At 38.6% G+C, this 18,891-nt stretch overlaps 1 protein-coding gene across 3 annotated transcripts in view; it reads right to left on the bottom strand.

Moving 5' to 3' along the window:
• LOC127426718 (forkhead box protein N2-like) overlaps positions 1–16,645 on the bottom strand; it is a 37,975-nt gene extending 21,330 nt beyond the window's left edge. For all 3 annotated transcript variants that reach the window (XM_051673685.1, XM_051673687.1, XM_051673688.1), the window contains exon 1: positions 16,504–16,645. In XM_051673685.1, the coding sequence (XP_051529645.1) occupies positions 16,504–16,513 (10 nt within the window). In that variant the 5' untranslated portion in view covers positions 16,514–16,645. The remainder of the gene's footprint in view (positions 1–16,503) is intronic.
• Positions 16,646–18,891: the final 2,246 nt, after the last annotated feature.

Genomic DNA, 18,891 nt, shown 5'->3' with positions numbered 1-18,891 from the left:
CACAATAGGGCTGGGTATTGATACAGATTTCCAAATTTGATTCTGATTCACAAGCTCTCGATTCCATATTGATTCATATGGGCATATTTCAGTTATAATGAAAGAAAGAAATTTTCTCACAGCTAATGCTGTTATTTATGTGGAGGACCTTTTAACTCAGTACATTACAAAAATATTCATTTTACTAATTATATTTTATTAGTTTTTCAAAATTTTGGTCACATTTTAGCTTTTTAAAATTGAACAAATCCATGTATTGAATCAATAAATATAATATTATATTGCATATATTATATTTTGTTACATACTTATTGTTCCAAGGCTCAATTTGTACTAAAATTTGGCTGCAAATGCGAGCAATTTCCTCTCACTGTAGTAAAGGGTTGCGTATAGAGTAAAAGATTGATCTTGGGATTTAAGAATCTATATCATTCAAATGAAGAACACGATGCATCGGACAATCAATATTTTTACCCACCCCTACTACACAATGTATATTCAGTTACACATTGTTTCCCCTATATGCATTTTGCAGCAGCGCTGCACCACTGCTGATTTATGAGTGCCGCTGCTGGGATTTCACATGGTTCATTTAATATTCTTGGCGCAACATAACGCTTGCCAGTCCCAGTCATATGTGTACTTTGTACACTGCGGAAGAGACCCCACCACATAAACACACAAATATATGCACTTACTCACAGTGATGTCACCGCATAACAACACGTGTCAAACTCGCTTATTTCAGGTGGCCCGCGAGCTCATTTCTGAAACGTAGGATGGCAGGGGACCGCAACGTTTCACTGAACAATCAGTTTCTTCATGCATATTAATGAGATTTCCCCTGTCATCTGCTACACAGGTCAATTATCAACACGGCTTACTCATAGCAGCATGAGTGCAGAGCAGGTGCGGTAATTCGCGGACTGGTCTCAACTGCACAGACTAATTTAAATGAGCTTGTGAACCAGTGAAATGCGTGGCGGGGATTGTGAAACCCGTTTGAATGAGGTACAGAATTGTCTGTTGCAAAACTCTTATGTCTCGATGATGAAACTATAGTTTAAAACAAATAGCAAATAGCATTCAAAACGGCACTGACAAAGAAAACATAAATTAGAAGGCTTCTCAATTCACAGATCGCAACACAAAAATGTACCATGGAATTATTGTAGTATAACAACTGTACTGTATTACCTATGGTAGTTGTGGCAGAAAAACTTTCTAAATGTATTTAGACTGCTGTTTTTTCATTACAAAAATGCCATAGTTCTTTATATAGAAACCATAGTTACTAATCATGGTAGTGTGGAGCCATGCATGGTTTTACATGGTTACCATGAACTATTACAAATATCACTGTTAAAACTGTGGATACTATGGAAGAACTATAGTGCACTTTCAAAATTATGGACAAAGCTATCAGTTTTCCATCTGTGTAAAATCTGTACTCTTGTAATGCTCTCTAATTGTAGGAAAATATAGGTTATTTTGTTTGCTTTCAGAAATTCCAAGACATGACTGTAGTTTAATTAGTAGGAGCCTAATCACACTGTCAGAATATTTCAGTTTAGCCATAAAAAAGTTAGGTGTTAATTTTTTCCACAGATGTTAACTGTTGTTAATATCATAATTTTAATCTGCATCCTAACTTCAAAATCAATGCTGTACTGTCAAATGTCCATTTCAATGCACATAACATGTAATATTATTTGCATGGGTGCTACCAAAGCAGGTGCTGCTGCCACATTTTCAAAGGGCCCTTTGAGGGCACAAATAAACCCTGATGTCGCCCAGGCTGAAATTGAGTTTGACACCCGTTTTAATCTATTCTTCGACCAACATGCGTTAATACGGGTCCAGCGTTGCGGACAACAGCACCACTGCTGAAAAAAATTCTAGCGGAAACACTAGTTACATGTATGTCTTTTTTGTGGTTTGTCAGCTAAAATGAAACCTATTCAGTTTGCGCAGTTACACATACTTTAGTTTCATATACTAACCTTCAAACTCATCAATGTCACTTTGTTCATTCTAAATGAAGTTAAAAAATCTTCTGAACTTTTGTGGCTATGGTGACTAGATTCACAAATTTGGACTGCCACCTGCACCGCATCGACACGTCCTCCAATATTGAATACAGTAAATGTTAGATCACCCCCACTGTGGTCTCCCAAAGCTATTACATCAGACTTCATTAAACAGAAGGCCAACTGACAGTGAATTGGAAAGAAATTAAATTAATAAATGTATTTAAATGTAGGCTTATTTTAATATTTCGATGCCTCAAAAACATACAGAGAAAATAACGTGCCAATCAATATTTTATGACATTCCTACTAGTCAACCATCCTGACCCATCCCTTCTTTTTGTAATTAACATTTTTATTGATTCATATGCACATGACAGTGAAAAACTCAACACATATATAAAGAATCAACATTTTACATTTAAACCCCACTAATACAATCCCACCCTGACCCCTAACGAACACCCCTGTGGTCCCACATAACACACACACACAAAATCCAATATATATATATATATATATATATATATATATATATATATATAAATGAAATAATAATAAGCATACATGATTAAACTAAACTACACTCTCCAAATCCCCTCCTCGAGAGACCCCCAAAAAAACTAAATATTTGCCCCATTTTTTAACAAATAAATCCCTAAACCCCAGCCTTCTATTTACCACTTCCTCAAATGTAGCTACCCTCCCCATTTCCACACACCACTCCGAAAAAGAGTGTGCTGCACTTGACTTCCAACCCCTTAAAATTACTTACCAGTCGATCATGAGGTCAGAACACAATTTTTAATATGTTTATCCTCTAAATTCATGATCACCCCATCACCCAAAATACAGAGTCTGGGACAAAGCAAAACCTGAATGTTCAAAACGTCACACAAATAACTCTGAACCCTCAACCAAAACTCCTGGATCTTAACACACCCCCAAAAGACATGGGTAGTGTCTCCAACCTCTGATTGGCATCAACAGCAGGTGGGTGTGTCTTTAAGACCAAGCATATATAATCCAGAGGGGGTCCAATAAAATCTATGTAAAATCTTAAATTGCATAAAGGCGAACCCTTGCATCTCTAGATACAGACTTGACATTTTTCAGAATCTTAGTCCACACTCCATCCTCCAATACCAAATTCAAGTCTTTTTCCCATACTCTCTTGAGAGAAGTCAAGGCTCCATCCCCCAGACTCTGAATTAGCAGGGAGTAATACACTGATGCCTCGACCTTTTCCAAAAGCAGCAATCACCTCTCCCAAAGCACCTGCTGCTTTAGGGGGGGTGTGCTACTCCCAAAAACAGTACAGAGCATGTGACGCAGCTGTAAATACTTACAGAACTGAGATCTGAGAATCCCAAAATGATGAACCAAATTCTCAAAAGATCTCAACACTCCACTCTCATACAGGTCGCCGAGTGTAGTAACCCCCCTCACAATCCACTCTGACTAGCAGAAAGGGGACTTGTTGATACATAATTTGGGGTTCAGCCATATGCTTGAGGCAACATTTAAATAAATGTCCGAATTAAATACTCTGGCCACTCTTGTCCAAATGTGAAATAACAGGGTGTGATTTCACTTTTCCGGTTATTTTGATAGAAAGGCTTTGCAGTGGCAAAATAGGGGCAAGGACTTCCTGTTCAATAGAAAACCAGGGATGGGCTCTTTCAGGTGGAAGCAACCAATGAGCCAAGTGCCTGAGGCCAAACGCATAATAATAAAACAAAATCTTGGGTAGGCCTAGCCCACCTTTGTCTATCGGTCTATGTAACTTATTAAAATGCAATCTGGGACGTTTACCATTCCAAATGAAGGACTTCGCTATGCTATCAAATTGCTTGAAATAAGAGAGCGGGACATCTACAGGGAGAGACTGTAGTAGGTAGTTAAATTCTGGAATACAATTCATTTTAATAACATTAACCTTCCCAATCATCGATAAATGTAATGAAGCCCACCTGCCCACATCACTCGAAAACCTTTTTATTAAAGGGTCAAAATTAACACTAACTAAATCAGACAAATTTGCTGGGAATAAAATCCCCAAATACTTAATGATCTGTTTGGGCCACTGGAAGGCGCCCGGCTGGAAAGCTGTTACTGGACAGTAGGCTGTCAGAGCCAAAGCTTTGGATTTAGACCAATTGACTTTGTATCCTGAGAACTTGGAAAAGGAATTAATAATGCTGTGGAGGCAAAGCATAGATCTAGTAGGTTCAGAGACAAATAATAAAATATCATCTGCGTAAAGCAGAAGCTTTGGATTTTTTGATGAATGAGGCATACTGTATGAGCCGACCCCTAAGAACCGCCTTAAGTGCCTCCCAAGCCACGCCCACAAAGGATACTGAGGACCAGTTGGTCTCCATATAAACATTGATTTCAGTCTTTAACATTTGTTGGAAATCAGGATTTTGCAAAAGTGACACATTAAGGTGCCAACTATAGGATTTCTTTTTCTCTGTATATGGCAACACCTCTAAACTCACCAGGGCATGATCTGAGACTAAGATATTTCAAATTGAGCAATCAACAACAGATGAAATTAGGGATTTGGATATATATAAAAAAAATAAAATAAATAAATAAATAAATCTATTCTAGAATAAATCTTATGGACTGATGAAAAAAAATGTATAGTCCCTACCAGATGGGTTCAAAAGTCTCCAAATATCCATAAGACCAAGATTTTTACACATCCTGTGAAGCGTCAATGTTGCTCTAGGGGGTTTACACACTTTTGCTTCACTGTAATCAGTGACTGAGTCCATCAAAAGATTAAAGTCTCCTCCCAATATTATATCATGAGGAGTGCCAGCGGTTTGCAGCATCCCTTCAAGATCTATAAAAAAGCCCTGATCATCAGCGTTAGGTGCGTAAATATTAGCCAAAATCAACCTTTGCCCTTGAATTTCAGCTAAAACAATAATGACTCTCCCTAATTTATCTTTAGTCTGTTTGATACATTTGAATTGTAGATGTTCATTAATCAATATAATGACTGCCTTGCTCTTACTTGAGCCAGCACTAAAAACAAACATGTCCACCCCATATCTTCCCAAATTTTTCAGCTTCCTGTGGGGAAAGAAATATCATATTTCTTATGTTTAAGAAAAGTAATAAACTTGCTTCTTTTTATGGGGTGCCCCAACCCATTCACATTCCATGTGGAGAGAGATAGTACACTCATATTAACATTTGACATTTTGAAATAGTGGAAAAAATTATACAGATCACATTCCCCATTAGTGAAACAATCAAATCCCGAACAAAACAAACAGAAAAAATAAAAATGTGCACATTATCCCCGCGCACAAAAGCCGGCGACAACCCCTCTAAACTCAAACAGTCCATGAACACCCACAAGCCCGCACGGCAACTTTGCCATCGGATTGCTCAATTTTGCCTCACAAATTTGTGAGGCAAAATAACATAACAGAAAATATTTTGTAAAATAAACCCCAGCCAATAGGAAGAATGAACACAAAGAATGCGTAGATTCATTCACAGAACTGTCTCCAAGGTGAACAAAACGAAGTCCAGCTGCTATAAAACCGTTCAAATTCCTCAGACAGACAAACGACTATTCAGTGAGCTGGCTGTTATGGAGTTCAGTGGATGACGTAATCATTCCAATGTCCCGTAAAAATACTCAAAACAAACTCCAGCCAGCAGGAGGAACAAGCACGAAGAATGAACAGATTAATCCACAGCTGTTCCAAAGGAGTGTTATTCAATAGAACAAGCTCCAGCCGCTAGGCGGAACCAATACAAAAAGAAACAAAATCGGCATCCCGGTTCCCCGGATGATCGAGTCAATTCACTCGGAGGCCGCATAAAAGTATATACCATGACTTACACAATCCGTAAACTTTATAAAAGACATCCTTTGTGTGAGCATGTAGATATTTTGTGATCAACCGTAGTGTCCACTCTCAAACTGGCCGGGAACTTCAATGCAAAAGTAATCTTTCGTCAAAGCAAAAGTTTCTTTAAGGAACAGTGTTATTCACAAAACAAACTCCAGCCGCACGGTGGAGCCAACGCAAAAAGAAACCAAAATGATGCCCAGCTTCCTCAAAAGCCAGAGTAAGTACAGCGAGTTGACCCACTCACATGAGAAACACCCAATGGTTTACTCACCCATTGATTCAATAAAAGACATTGCCTGATTGGGACATGTAAATACTTTGCGACCGTCCTTCGTTTCTGTTCTCAGTTTGGCCGGAAACATCAGAGCAAAAGTGATCTTTCGCTGATGTAAGAGTTTCTTACATTCCTTGAACCGATCGCATTTCTCTCGTCGAACTCGCAAAGTCCGGGAACAAGAAAATATTATGGTTCTTCCAAGAAAGCTTCCCTTTGCTCCTCGCCTGGCGCAACAAGACCTTTATCGGATGATCTCAGAAATTTGGCCAGAATCAATCGGGGCCTATCTCCCTCAGCAAATCTGTGAGCTCGCTCGATTTCCAGCTTGTGGCCTGTTATGTCGAGCAGACTCGGGAAAAGCTCGTCTAGGAATTTCACCATATCTCTGCCCTCCTCATGCTCAGGAATTCCAACAATTCGAATGTTATTCCTGCGGCTTCCATTCTCAAGATCTTCAGGCTTTTCAAGGAGATGTTCCAAATCAACTTTGGTCGTGGGCGGATTAGCGGTTAATTCCCTCTCCGAAGACTCCAGACAATCAATTCGTCACTCAACATCAGTCACTCTTGTAACTAACTCCGAGAATTTTATTTCCATCACCGTAATCGATCAACGAATTACAGCGAGATCCTCCAAGTCAGCAAGAACCTTCGTCAACATCACCGACATGTTGGACAACTGACGCTGGATCACCTCTCCCCCCACGCCATCCAAATCGAGTCCGTGGTCTGTAGGCCTGTCGGGGCTTTTATCCTGAACACGTAAGTGTCTTTTAATGTCTCCAGAGCCCGAGGATTCTGACTTCTTTGCCATGTTTTGCCTCAAAGAGCAAATGTGTAACTAGGTGTATCAAATTTCACCAGAATATAACATGAAAATAATTAAATTTAGCAAAGTGCGCAGAGCTCGTTGCTCACACGTCTGCTCCTTGCATGGCGTCACCGGTGTCGACCCATCCCTTTTTTAATTCAGCTAAAATTGTCAAATTACTGTGATGGCATAACAGATATGAGGCACTGAAAACATAAAATTATGAGATTTTAAATTCATAACATTCATAATTGGATTAAGAGACATCAATATTTGATGTTTTGTTTTCAATTTCGTATATCAGTAAAACTTTGCATTCGTATCACTGAATCTGCATCATCTTTCCCCCTTCTCTTGAGAGAATTAAGAGGCCCTTGAGGGCACACACAGGACAGAGTTAAGGGCCTCTTAGGTGTCTACTCAAGTGTCGAAGAGAACCCTGACCCTCATCTTCAACATGATACCACACCAGAACAACTACAGTGCGCACTCTAGGGTTCTTAAGTCTCAACCACTGAAGAAATGCTGGTTTGTTATTTGTGTTGTATCATAAAAGAGACAAGGATGGAGAGGATAGGTGATACTCAGCTCCAACCCCTTTATCTGAGTGCCGGGGGCCTGGCATGGTGGCTCTACAAAGCCTGGAGAAAAAAGAAGCCATCCAAGCACAGGAGATTAACTCAGAGAGACCAATCAGAAAGCTACCCTGCCGCAGACTAAGTGACTTCCTTAATGGACAGCCACGGAAAGCACACAGAATATTGATAAATAAATCATCAGCTCAAGTCAAAGAGGGCTGAGTGCCTAGGAGAGTGAACGTTTCTCTGCCCACTATTATACCCACTGCCATGGAAACCATACAGCACATCAATAAATAAATAATCACATAAAGTGCTGCTCGGAATCATTCTCTCACCCACTCTGGAAAATAAAGTGGAGGGCATGGGGAGGGGGTTCCTGTACCCCTTTCTTTCGTGAAAAAAAAAAATCACCCCAGACACAAATAAATGTCTTCCTGTTCATATGGGTACTGTTATAATAGGTGCTAACAAAAATGTTCTTGATGAAACTAAGCTGAAATCAAACAATCTGCCTCCCTGGCCCTCATCATTAGACCCCTGCATGTTGTGTATACACATGCCATTCTATTTTCCAATAACGTCCTCTGATTGTCTTTCTCCACGGGCACTGAAAGGCAGGTAAGGTAGCAGTATGTCCTTCAAAGCAATTCCTGCCACAGCCGGAGACCTGATCTCTGCACTCACGGCTGCTCTCATTAGCAAGACAAATCTAACTGCCTTCAACAAGCTCATTAGTCCATCTCCACAGTCCACACCCTCCATCCACAGACACATAATGCTAATGATAGCACTCCACCACTCTTAAGCACTTCAAACACAAATACACAAAAGCAAACTTACTAACTTCTATCTATGGGAGGGGCAGCTTAAAAATACAACAATTCCTATGGGGCATGGGGGGGGGGGGGAACCACATAGCTAGGCTGTACGGGACAGCTGTGGCATATAAAGTAGTTTATATACACTCAAAAGTTAAGACAAACATATCTGAGTCATTACTTAATAGAAATAATAATTATTAATAATCCTTCAATTTGAATTTGAACACCTCCATAGTTATACGTTTTTGTTTTACAACAATTTACAAAGAGAGGATGATGTCACACGACTCAGACCGCTGCCGAAGCAAACTTCATTGTAGTCATCTCGCGTTCAGCGCTTTATAAGTACTAAATATGCCTCTCATAACTAACGTGCTTCTGTGCAGGGCAATTGAAGCATGCCTTTGCACGCTCTGCCACAGCACACAAGCGTTGTCCACAGATAAGATCGCCATAGCTCTGGGAAACTTGCTTGATTCAGTTGGGCTTCACTCGATATTGCAGCAGCCAGCGAAGAACATAAAACGTATGTGACCTGCAAACTCATCAACGTCACTTTGTTAATTCTAAAAGAAGTTCAAAAACCTTCTGAACTTTTGTGTGCATGGTGGCTAAATTCACAACTTTGGAATGCCATTGTTAATGGACACGTCCTTCAGTATTTAGTACAGTAAATGTTATATCAACCCCTTGTTGTCTCCCAAAAATATTAAACCAGACTTCATTAAACAGAAGGCCAAATGAAAGTGAATTGAAAAGAAATTAGGCTTCTAATTTAAATGTCGGCTAGTTTTAATTTATCGATGCCTCAAAAACTTAAGAAAATAACCTGCCGATCAATAATCAATAGAAAAGTTAATTTCAAACCCTGCTAGCAGCTGCATAACAATATGCTCAAACTACTAAGAATATCTTAGCAACTAAATAATGTATTGGCTACCTCCCACAACACCCTCTCATTTTTGTATGGGCAAGCAACTCTTAAAATTTTCTTCAGTAAATGTAAAAATGCAGTTCTAATAAGTACTACGAGTGTGAAATGATCTGATGGGTTTTCTGTTATTTTTTTAATCCTCTGGTGTTCACTGACTAATTTCCCTCAAAGCTTGGAGGAGGATTTTTTCAGTATTGAACCACTAATGTTTGCATTAGCGAGAAAAGAACAGGGAAGCGGAGAGAGCATATGCATCTGTAATAAAACAGTTGGAGATGGAGATCAAGGGGTAGGCTACGTGTTTAATCATGCTTAAACAGCTCGTTTGAATCTGAGGTCTCTTCGCTGAAAACTAAGCAGAGAGCTTTTCTGTCCTGATTCCTGTGGCTGTTGGAATTGGTCTGTCAAGCATCAGTCCTGACTCAAGCATCTCCATCACTGTATGAGATCTGATCTAAAAGCCCGGCAGAAAGGTCACCTAACGCCATTAGAAAGCTGCTGGAGATTAACTACTTTTTTTTATTCTTCTCTGAAAAATCCAGAATTCAGGAGAAGACATCTGACAGAGACTAATGGATTTACTTCCAGGCACAATAAGTTCTGAGAAACTCTGGAGAAAAAAAAAAAAAAACTCATACAGTACAAAGACCTTCTTGTTAGTTTGTTTGGGGCTCCTTTTTTCTACAATTCTGAATCACGTTTCAAAACTAAAGCTACTTAAACACATTCATATGCAAGGGCTCTGGAATCTTGAGCGCTGTAATCCACCAAATTAAAGACACTGTATGAACAATGTCTGAGTTTGTTTCATTTCTCTTGCCATTTTTAAATATAAAAACTTACAATCTCAATCAGTAATGTCTTGATTAATCAAGTTACATCTCTAACGGTGTGTGTGTAACAAATAGCCTGTAATGCTGTTATTTTTCTATGAATGTGCAAAACTACATATTTTCAACATCAAGTAGACGAAGCATTGCCTGATCGAAAATGTCGACTAATCAACAGAAGCCCTGTGCCTGACTGAAGGCACTTCTAGGGGGTGTTTACATAAGACGTGTTCATGCATTCAAAAACAGCTTGATGTAGCACAATGAAATGAAAAAAAAAAACAAAAAAAAAAACAAGGGTTTTGAGACATTTTTTTAAAGTTGTGCTATTTTTAACTTCACATTCTGAAAAAAAAAAATTTCATTAATACCCATCCATACTTTTTTTACACAATAATGAGAGCAGAAATATAGACGGAAAAAAAGTCACAAAAAGAATGTACAGAAACCCTAAAGGGGCTTCCACATGACCCGCGTCGGAAAGTCAACGCACCGCTCAATGCCAGTGCCAAATGCCGCTTTGAACTCCACAAGAAAAGCACTGTAGAAAATATCTTTTGATTTTAAGAATGGAATGACCCACATAATGATATGCCATCTGAATTGTCCGTTAATCATTGGCTCCTGCTTCGAAAGGTAAGCAGCAAAGGGGTCAAAGTTGAAATTGTTTGAACTTTGAGTGCTGCGTTACAACACTTGACAGAAACCGGGGATAATGCTGAAGATAAAGCTTGGCAACACAACACTGATGTGAATCATGTGGAAATCCTCTAGAAAACCTCTGGAAAGCTCTTACCTTTAAGAGCTATAAAAGAGCTGCAGTGTCACTGTAGTGTTATTGCATGATGATGTTTACACGGTGGTTGCATGTATGCATTCACACACTCAAGCCCCCCACACAATTTCCACAGCATGCTGTCTGGACATCACCCTGTGTCATTGTCACACCCAACAGTCTCAATTAAATACCCTGTTATTCACACAGGACAGACCAACACAATGGAGTCCATTGTAACCACAGTGACACAAGGGCTCCGGCACTGGGGCAAGCCCTCCTCATCAAGGCAGTGCCTGACATTAGCATCACTGTCAATGGGCAGAGGGGCCCTACAATGGCCTGCCGGCTGCTCTACGGACTTAAATCCTTCAGAAAGAATTTGAGGGATCCTAAAAGAGAAGGAGCATGACAGACCAAACTAAGAACACAAGGGTGAGTTAGGGGTTGTGGTGGGTTCGAAGTGTGACACAGCCCAGGCAAATGAGGGGAAAAAAAGCTCACATTTGCAACTGGAATCTAGAGCAGTCACCTATATTTGATTACCATGCCCCAGAGTCACCATGTACCCATGGCAACCACAGCGTTATAGCCTCCTGGCGATGCGAGCTGCGCCTCCTGGTCTAACGTTGAGGGCAAGAGGAACAAAAAGAACAGCAGATGAGAAATATGTGCAGCTGGACGTTTAGTGAGAGGATGGGAGGAGGGATCACTGAGCAAAGGCACTGTCATTATAGGGCACATTAAATTGGACATAAGTTTCATTTGTTTTGCTTTTTAATGGAGTTAAGAAAAGCCAAAGAGTTTTACTGAAAGATGTCCCCCCCCCCCCAAAAAAAAATTTTTTTTTTTTTTTAAATACATTGAGCACTCACAGAACATTACTGTACATTGACATTCACCAAACATGTAGTACCACTCATCCAGGCAAGGTTGCCAAATTTTATTAACCAGACAAAGCTAGACTTTTCTTTAACTGGCACCTTATTTGATTGAAAATTAAGAAACTGCTCAGCTTGTGGTGCATGTGTGACCTGCTGGCTTTTGTAGGCATACACTGTTATATTTGCAGCATTTTGCATTTCTTTCCTGTGTCGGAAGGCTTTGTGTTTTTTGACTGTTGTAAAGACAGTTATCAGCTGCTTAAAGGGATAGTTCAACCAAAAATGAAAATTATTTAATCATTTACTCACCCTCATGCCATCCCAGATGTGTATGACTTACTTTCTTCTGCTTAACACAAACATAGATTTTTAGAAGAATATCTCAGCTCTGTATAGGTCCATACTATGCAAGTCAACATGGTCCAAAACTTTGAAGGTGCAAAAAGCACATAAAGGCAGCATAAAAGTAATTAATGACTCCAGTTGTTAAATCAATGTCTAAACAATATAATAGCTGTTGATGAGATAAATATTTAAGTCTTTTTTTACTATAAATTCTCCTCCCTGACCAGTAGGTAGTGATATGCACAAAGAATGTGAATTGCACAAAACAAAAATCAAACAAGAGAAGAGTGCTTAGGAGGGCTCTTTGAAAGTGAACATTTATAATGACTTAAATATTCACCTGTTTCTCAGCCACACCTATCATATCACTTCTTTAGACATGGATTAAACAAACTGAATTCATATGGAATACCTTTATGCTGCCTTTATATGAGTTCTGAGCTTCAAAGTTTTGGACCCTGTTGACTTGCATTGTATGAACCTACAGAGCTGAGATATTCTTCTAAATATCTTCATTTGTTTTCAGCAGAAGAAAGTAAGTACATACATATCTGGGATGGCATGAGGGTGGGTAAATTATGAGAATTTTCATTTTTGGGTGAACTATCCCTTGAATACTTTACATTGTCATACAATCCTTATCAAATTTTAGTTTAACTAGGTTGAAAGCTTGAGGGCAGTCATAATTGCAGCAACAAAAAAACAAAAAAAATAGGAATATGGGGATTGAAAAGTCTTTTCATTTGCCCCGTTGTAGAAATGGACACTTTTGTTGACAGACAAATTTATGGATTTACTGACATTGTCAAATCAAGCTTTTAATTTACAGACTTCCATGTAGCCTATTTATGGACAGCTGGCAACCCTGCAACATTGACTGCACAATTAACTTGTACCAGTCAGACATGGCATAATGGCCTGGTATGGACTATAAACCTTCAGATAAGTTGAAAACATGCATGTTTTCTGTTCATGTCCCTTTATAGGAATAATGTAAATAATTGACAACACATTGACCCATGATGTCAGCAAATTCTGTACAAACATATAACACAATCCAAAAGATTAGTTTAACTCACAAACCTTTCTCAAAGCTTACAAAAAATGTCTAATATTTCAGACCATACACAGGTATGAACCTTTCAGCTGAAGCAGTGATTTAAAATCGTATACTCAGCATTTCCTCAGCCTTTCTGGGACAGCAACTCCATACAGCCAAGAGCCAGATCTTATCTATCATTGTGAGAGTCATAATGAGACTAATTAATTTCCCGTTTAATGCCAGGAGAGAAGCAATAAGCAAGGGATTGTTTGCTGTGCCCTACAAAAGCCCTCCAGAGAACAGCACTGCTCAGACAATATTTTCACTCACTACATTAGTACAAGATTCAGTGATAATGCAATTCTGAATACTGTACACTGTGGATTCAGCTAATCACAGAAATGGGGCCATTCCAGGGCTCCAGACTAAAAAAAAAATGACTTAGGAGCCATTGGCTCCTAAACTGAAACATTAAGAAGCCAAATGACTGTTTTTAGTCACCAAATCACAGAATTGCTCGATTTAGATTGCTGTCCAGAAACAAGATAGAAAGCCGAAGAAAAGGAAGACAGCTGATAACCCAGTAAACTGAGGTTTAATAAACAGTATATATAGTTGAGAAGATAAGTTTGCATTCCCTTTTGTCTAACAAATGTTCATACCCCTTTATTAATTTATACAAATATAAGAGATAAAATATGTTTTTATTTAGTACTGTTCTTCAGAATCTACATTACATATAATTACATAAAGTATAGTGTGCATATAGTAGTGTGTTGTCTTCTTGAGCATCAATGAATGTTTGCACCTTGTGTAATAGTCCCTCAATTGTCCTAAGTGTCAAAAGCTTATATATATATATATATATATATATATAAAATTGTAATTGTTTTAAAATATTGCCTTAGTCTTTCTTTACAGTTATCGGATGGCCCCAGACACAGAGACAATCCCAGATGCAGTTTATTGTGCTACTCCAATCCCAATTAATAATTACATGAAGAAGAAAAAAACTGGTTCACAATATGTGACTTAATTATAAAGAAGCCTGAAATACACATGGCACTCATATTTGAAATGTCTGCACTCGCAGTTGTGAGTTCACTGACGGCTGATTCGCTGAGAAAGTGAATCTGATTCAAACTGCTAACCTGAGCTCCTGAGTTCAAATCCTCAGTTCTTTTCTGGTGATTCATGAAAAAGATCCAGTTTAAAAGAGTCATTTGTTCACAACTCTCTCGTACTGGGTTTGTTGTTGCGTGCAGTGCAGCGAGCTCATCAGAAACAGAATGGGTTAAAAGCAACTCATTGGTGGTGTGCCCTAAATATGTATTTAATAACTCACAAGATGCTATCTGAAAAAACAGCATATGAACGCACACAACCCAACTGTCGCCAGTGGCGACTAGATTTTTAATTATTGTACCAGTCAATTATTTTTGTTCACATTTGCAACCATTTTAGTCGCAGTCTGGAGCCCTGCATTCAATTTGTTATTCTGGCAAATCAAAATTAGAGGTAGACGTATATATTTTTCAGTTTTACCGATGAATCAGTGCCGATAGTTGCTTTTTGTAACTAGCAGTTATCTGCAAATGTTTTTTTTTTTTTTATTCCTAGTGTTTTCCCCCACATCAATAAACTTCAAACCTCATTATATATATATATATTCATCTGGTGAAAATTTTAGCTATAAAAAGCTGTACTTGTTAAATGCTTACATATAGAGCATTGCGACAAGCCAAGTCTCAGTCATTTCACAATAAAAGTCCCCAGTGTATTTTGGGCTTGTTTATGGTTGAAAATCCCGCGTTCTGCACCAAATATTCCTTTTTCTGGTTATTATTGGGACTTTGGTTGCACAATTAACTGCTTTTGGGATTTTTTTCATTTTGGACTCTTGCAGCCTCAATGTCTGTGCCCACCATAGTAAGGAAAGACTATGACATTTTTATAAATTGATAATAAAAAAAACTATCTGCAGATTAATCGTTATCGACTCTTCCACCACCTTAGTTATCGGTATTGGCAAAATCCACTATCGGTTGACCTCTAATCAAAACAATATGACAACTATAACAACAGAGCGCACAAACAGACACGCTTCTTACTGCCTACGCAAGATAACCTGAGTCTAAAGTGCAAAAGTAGACACCACAGCTAAATAATTTGCTCATGTGACAGACTGTGCATAAGTTGTACTTGTCACTTTACCCATCCTAGGCTCTTTCCTGAGCACAGCTATGCGCTCTCTGACCACGTGTCATTGTCACTCATACATTTTCTATCGCCGGAAATTATGCGTGCACGTCCGCATCATAACATCCCATTTCATCAACAAGTCACGAGTAAAAGTGGCAGGCAGACCTTCGGTATCGATCTCAACGAATAACTGCCCACGGACACTAAGGACAGTCACAACATGTATTAGGCAATACAAAACAAGAGAAAATAACAGCCCCCACCCTCAGATCTCATGTTACATAGTTGCCAATGATTCTCACTACACTCGCCACAATGTGAATATATTTGTAACCTTCAACTACAACCTTTAGAATTACTTGGTTGTTACGTCGCGCGCATTCGATGTTCTTTTCGAGTGTTTTTAAAATGCTGAACCAGGAATTCAACACAAAGACGCTTTGGCGCGAACGAGCATTTTAAATGTAATATAAAATATGTATGATTGCATAGTGTTGTCTGTCGTGTGTTTTAATACTTCCGTACATAATGTCACAAGAATGTTGAGCAGTCCTTCATTAGATCGAGGATTTTCAGTTAGCGACAAGCTAATGCGTGGCTTTAAAGTAAAGCTTCACTGCGAGCTTCTGTCTATTTAGTGGAGTTCGGGTGATAAAACGGCACAGAAGAAAATCCCTGGATATGTGTCTTGTTTCAAATATACATTTTGTAAAAGTGTAAGAATGTTGTTGACTAAAGGTATCGTGTCAGCTCGACGGCAAAACGCGTGCATTTCACTCAACTAAGTTAGCTAACAAGATCACATGGTCTAAAATGTTTATCATTTTCTTCAGCAAACAAAATAGACAGCTAAATGTTTAAGCTATTCAAAAGCGGAAGTTAACAGAATATATGATTCGTTACAAATAATAATAATAATATATATCAGTATAAACATCAAAATTAGGCAGGTCAGTTGGCTAGGTTTTGTCACGAGACACGTTTCATACATGTCATATAGTTAAAAATCCGATGGCAAATAATATTTCCGTTCAAACACCTTGGAACAACCAACTTATATATCATATCGAAAGGCGTTTACTTACATTCGTGCATTCTACTGTCGCGTCCGACGACAAAAACTCCCGTGCTTTCATGCAGTAGCCTTTCGCTCGCGCTGTGTCAAAGATCAGCAGCTGCTTCCTCCATCCACGCAGCGCAGAGATCACGCCGCACGGCAACGCTTCCGTACCCCCCCTGCCGTCGCCAAGGCAACAGGGCCACTTCAGCCAATCACACCCCCTCCTCTCCGATATCCCCCTGACAACTGCCGCATCGCAGTAGCACTTTTTTAGCAAACCTAAGCAGTTACGTTCAGCATGCGCTCCGCGTTGCACCACACTATTCATTCGTTCTTGAGAGGTTTGTGACGAAAAAGCTCGGCGCTCGGAGATTCGTGATTTAAAAAGGCATCGCTTAAGAAAAGATTGCCTGCACTCAATGTAGACAAAATTCAGTCGATTTTTTTCACGTCATATTCTCATTGAGATTTTACTTTATACTCAAAGGATTTACAACTTTAGAATTTTTTTTTTTTTTTTTTTTTTTTTACCACCAACCAGCTTATGTTGGAAACGAGGTCAGATGCTGTTGCGTCATTTAGCGGGGGAGTCCTGGAGGCTTGAGGTCCAATCGCAGGCCATTTCACGATGTGAAGTAGAGGTCCTTAACGAATCTTATCAGAAAAACAAACATATATATTATGCTCCAGAGAAGAAAAAAAAACAAAAGGAAAAAACAGGCAACGGAAAGTCAGAGTAGAATGGCCATAATTATATTATAATTTGTCTTTAATTTATGTTTAATCGTTAAATAAAAATGGAGACCAATTAGCCTTTTAAGTAATTTAACCAAAAAATGGAAAGAAGTACAAGTGAGTTAAGCGTTGCCCTATATGTTGCTACTGTTTATGCATGCCCCATGCATGTTGCTTCCCTATCACATGATTGATGTATGGCATTGAGGTGGGCTGGAGGAGGGGTCTGTAAACGTGTTCAGTAGAGGGCAGTGAGGACATAGCTGGGAGGAGAAAAAGCATGGTTACTTCTTTCTCAAGGTTCTTACACACACAAATCGTTCACAGACAGTACAGTCTCATTCTAGCATTTCATCTTTTTATTTTGTGATTTGGACATATGTTTAATATAAAACATGACCTTTCAAGAGTAGATCATTTAGGTTTTAGGTTTCATTTCGATGTATTAAAGTTTATTTGATTATATTAAAGGAAAAGCTACCCAAAAATGAAAATTCCTTCATAATTTACTCACCGGCAGGCCATCCCAGATGTGTATACATTTTTTCTTCTGCAGAACACTAAGATGTTTTTAGAATATCTCAGCTCTGTAGGTCCATTCAATGCAAGTGAATGGTTATCCAAAAAGGCATATTAAGGCAGCATAAAAGTTATCCAAACGACCCCAGTGCTGAAATCCATGTCTTCAGAAGCAATATAACAGGTGTGGGTAAAAAAACTGATCAATATTTAAGTCCTTTTTTACTAAAAATCTATACTTTCACTTCCACATTCTTCTTTTTTGTTTGACGATTTACATTCTTCATGCATATCACCACCTACTGGCCGGGGCTGGTCAAAGGTGGAGATTTATAGTAAAAAAAAAAAAAAAGGACTTCAATATTGATCTTTTCTTCACCCACACCTATCATATTGCTTCTGAAGACATGGATTTAACACACTGGAGTGTATGGATTACTTTTATGTTTTTTTTTTTTTTGTTTGTTTTTTTTTGTAGGTTCAAAGTTCTGGCCAACATTTACTTGCATTGTATGGACCTAGAGAGCTGAGATATTCTTCTAAAAATCTTCATTTGTGTTCTGCAGAAGAGAGAAAGTCATACACATCTGGGATGGCATGAGGGTGAGTAAATGATTTTTCATTTTTGGATGAACTATTCCTTTAAGGTTTTATTTGATCTCAAGTTACCATCTCACTATGTCAAGCTCTGCTTTTCAGAGTAAAGACCTTAAGGAGTGCCTATGTGCTGTAATGTTTACTTTGCCTTTGGATATTCTGAAATATTATTATTTATTTTTTTCCTCAGGTTAATCCCAGATTGCTAAAACATTGGTCATCCACATACATAGAAATGTATTTATGTCTGATTTATCTTTTTTTAAGCTGTAGACTTTGACAAGACTGATCTTCTTTTAGGCATTTCTGTTGTACACATAAAGATGGATGAATGGTAAGCAGAGGAGTGTATAAGCAAGTTACTTCTAATCTGCACACATAGTTGAAAATCCAATCCAGTACAGTTCTGCGCATTTCCATAATAACGTTTAAGGCCACGGGTGTGTACAAACACTATGTTTCCATTTATCTGGCCTTAAGAGTCTGAACTGCCTACCAGCCATGTGTCTGAAATCTTTAAGTCAAGCTATCTCTAATTAGTGTAAGCTTTAGGTGTACACTG

The sequence above is a fragment of the Myxocyprinus asiaticus genome, chromosome 36 (genome assembly GCF_019703515.2).
Source record: "Myxocyprinus asiaticus isolate MX2 ecotype Aquarium Trade chromosome 36, UBuf_Myxa_2, whole genome shotgun sequence".
NCBI classification, from domain to species: Eukaryota; Metazoa; Chordata; class Actinopteri; order Cypriniformes; family Catostomidae; genus Myxocyprinus; species Myxocyprinus asiaticus.
Note: the sequence above shows the minus strand (reverse complement) of the source record. Positions and strands in the feature narration are given on the sequence as shown.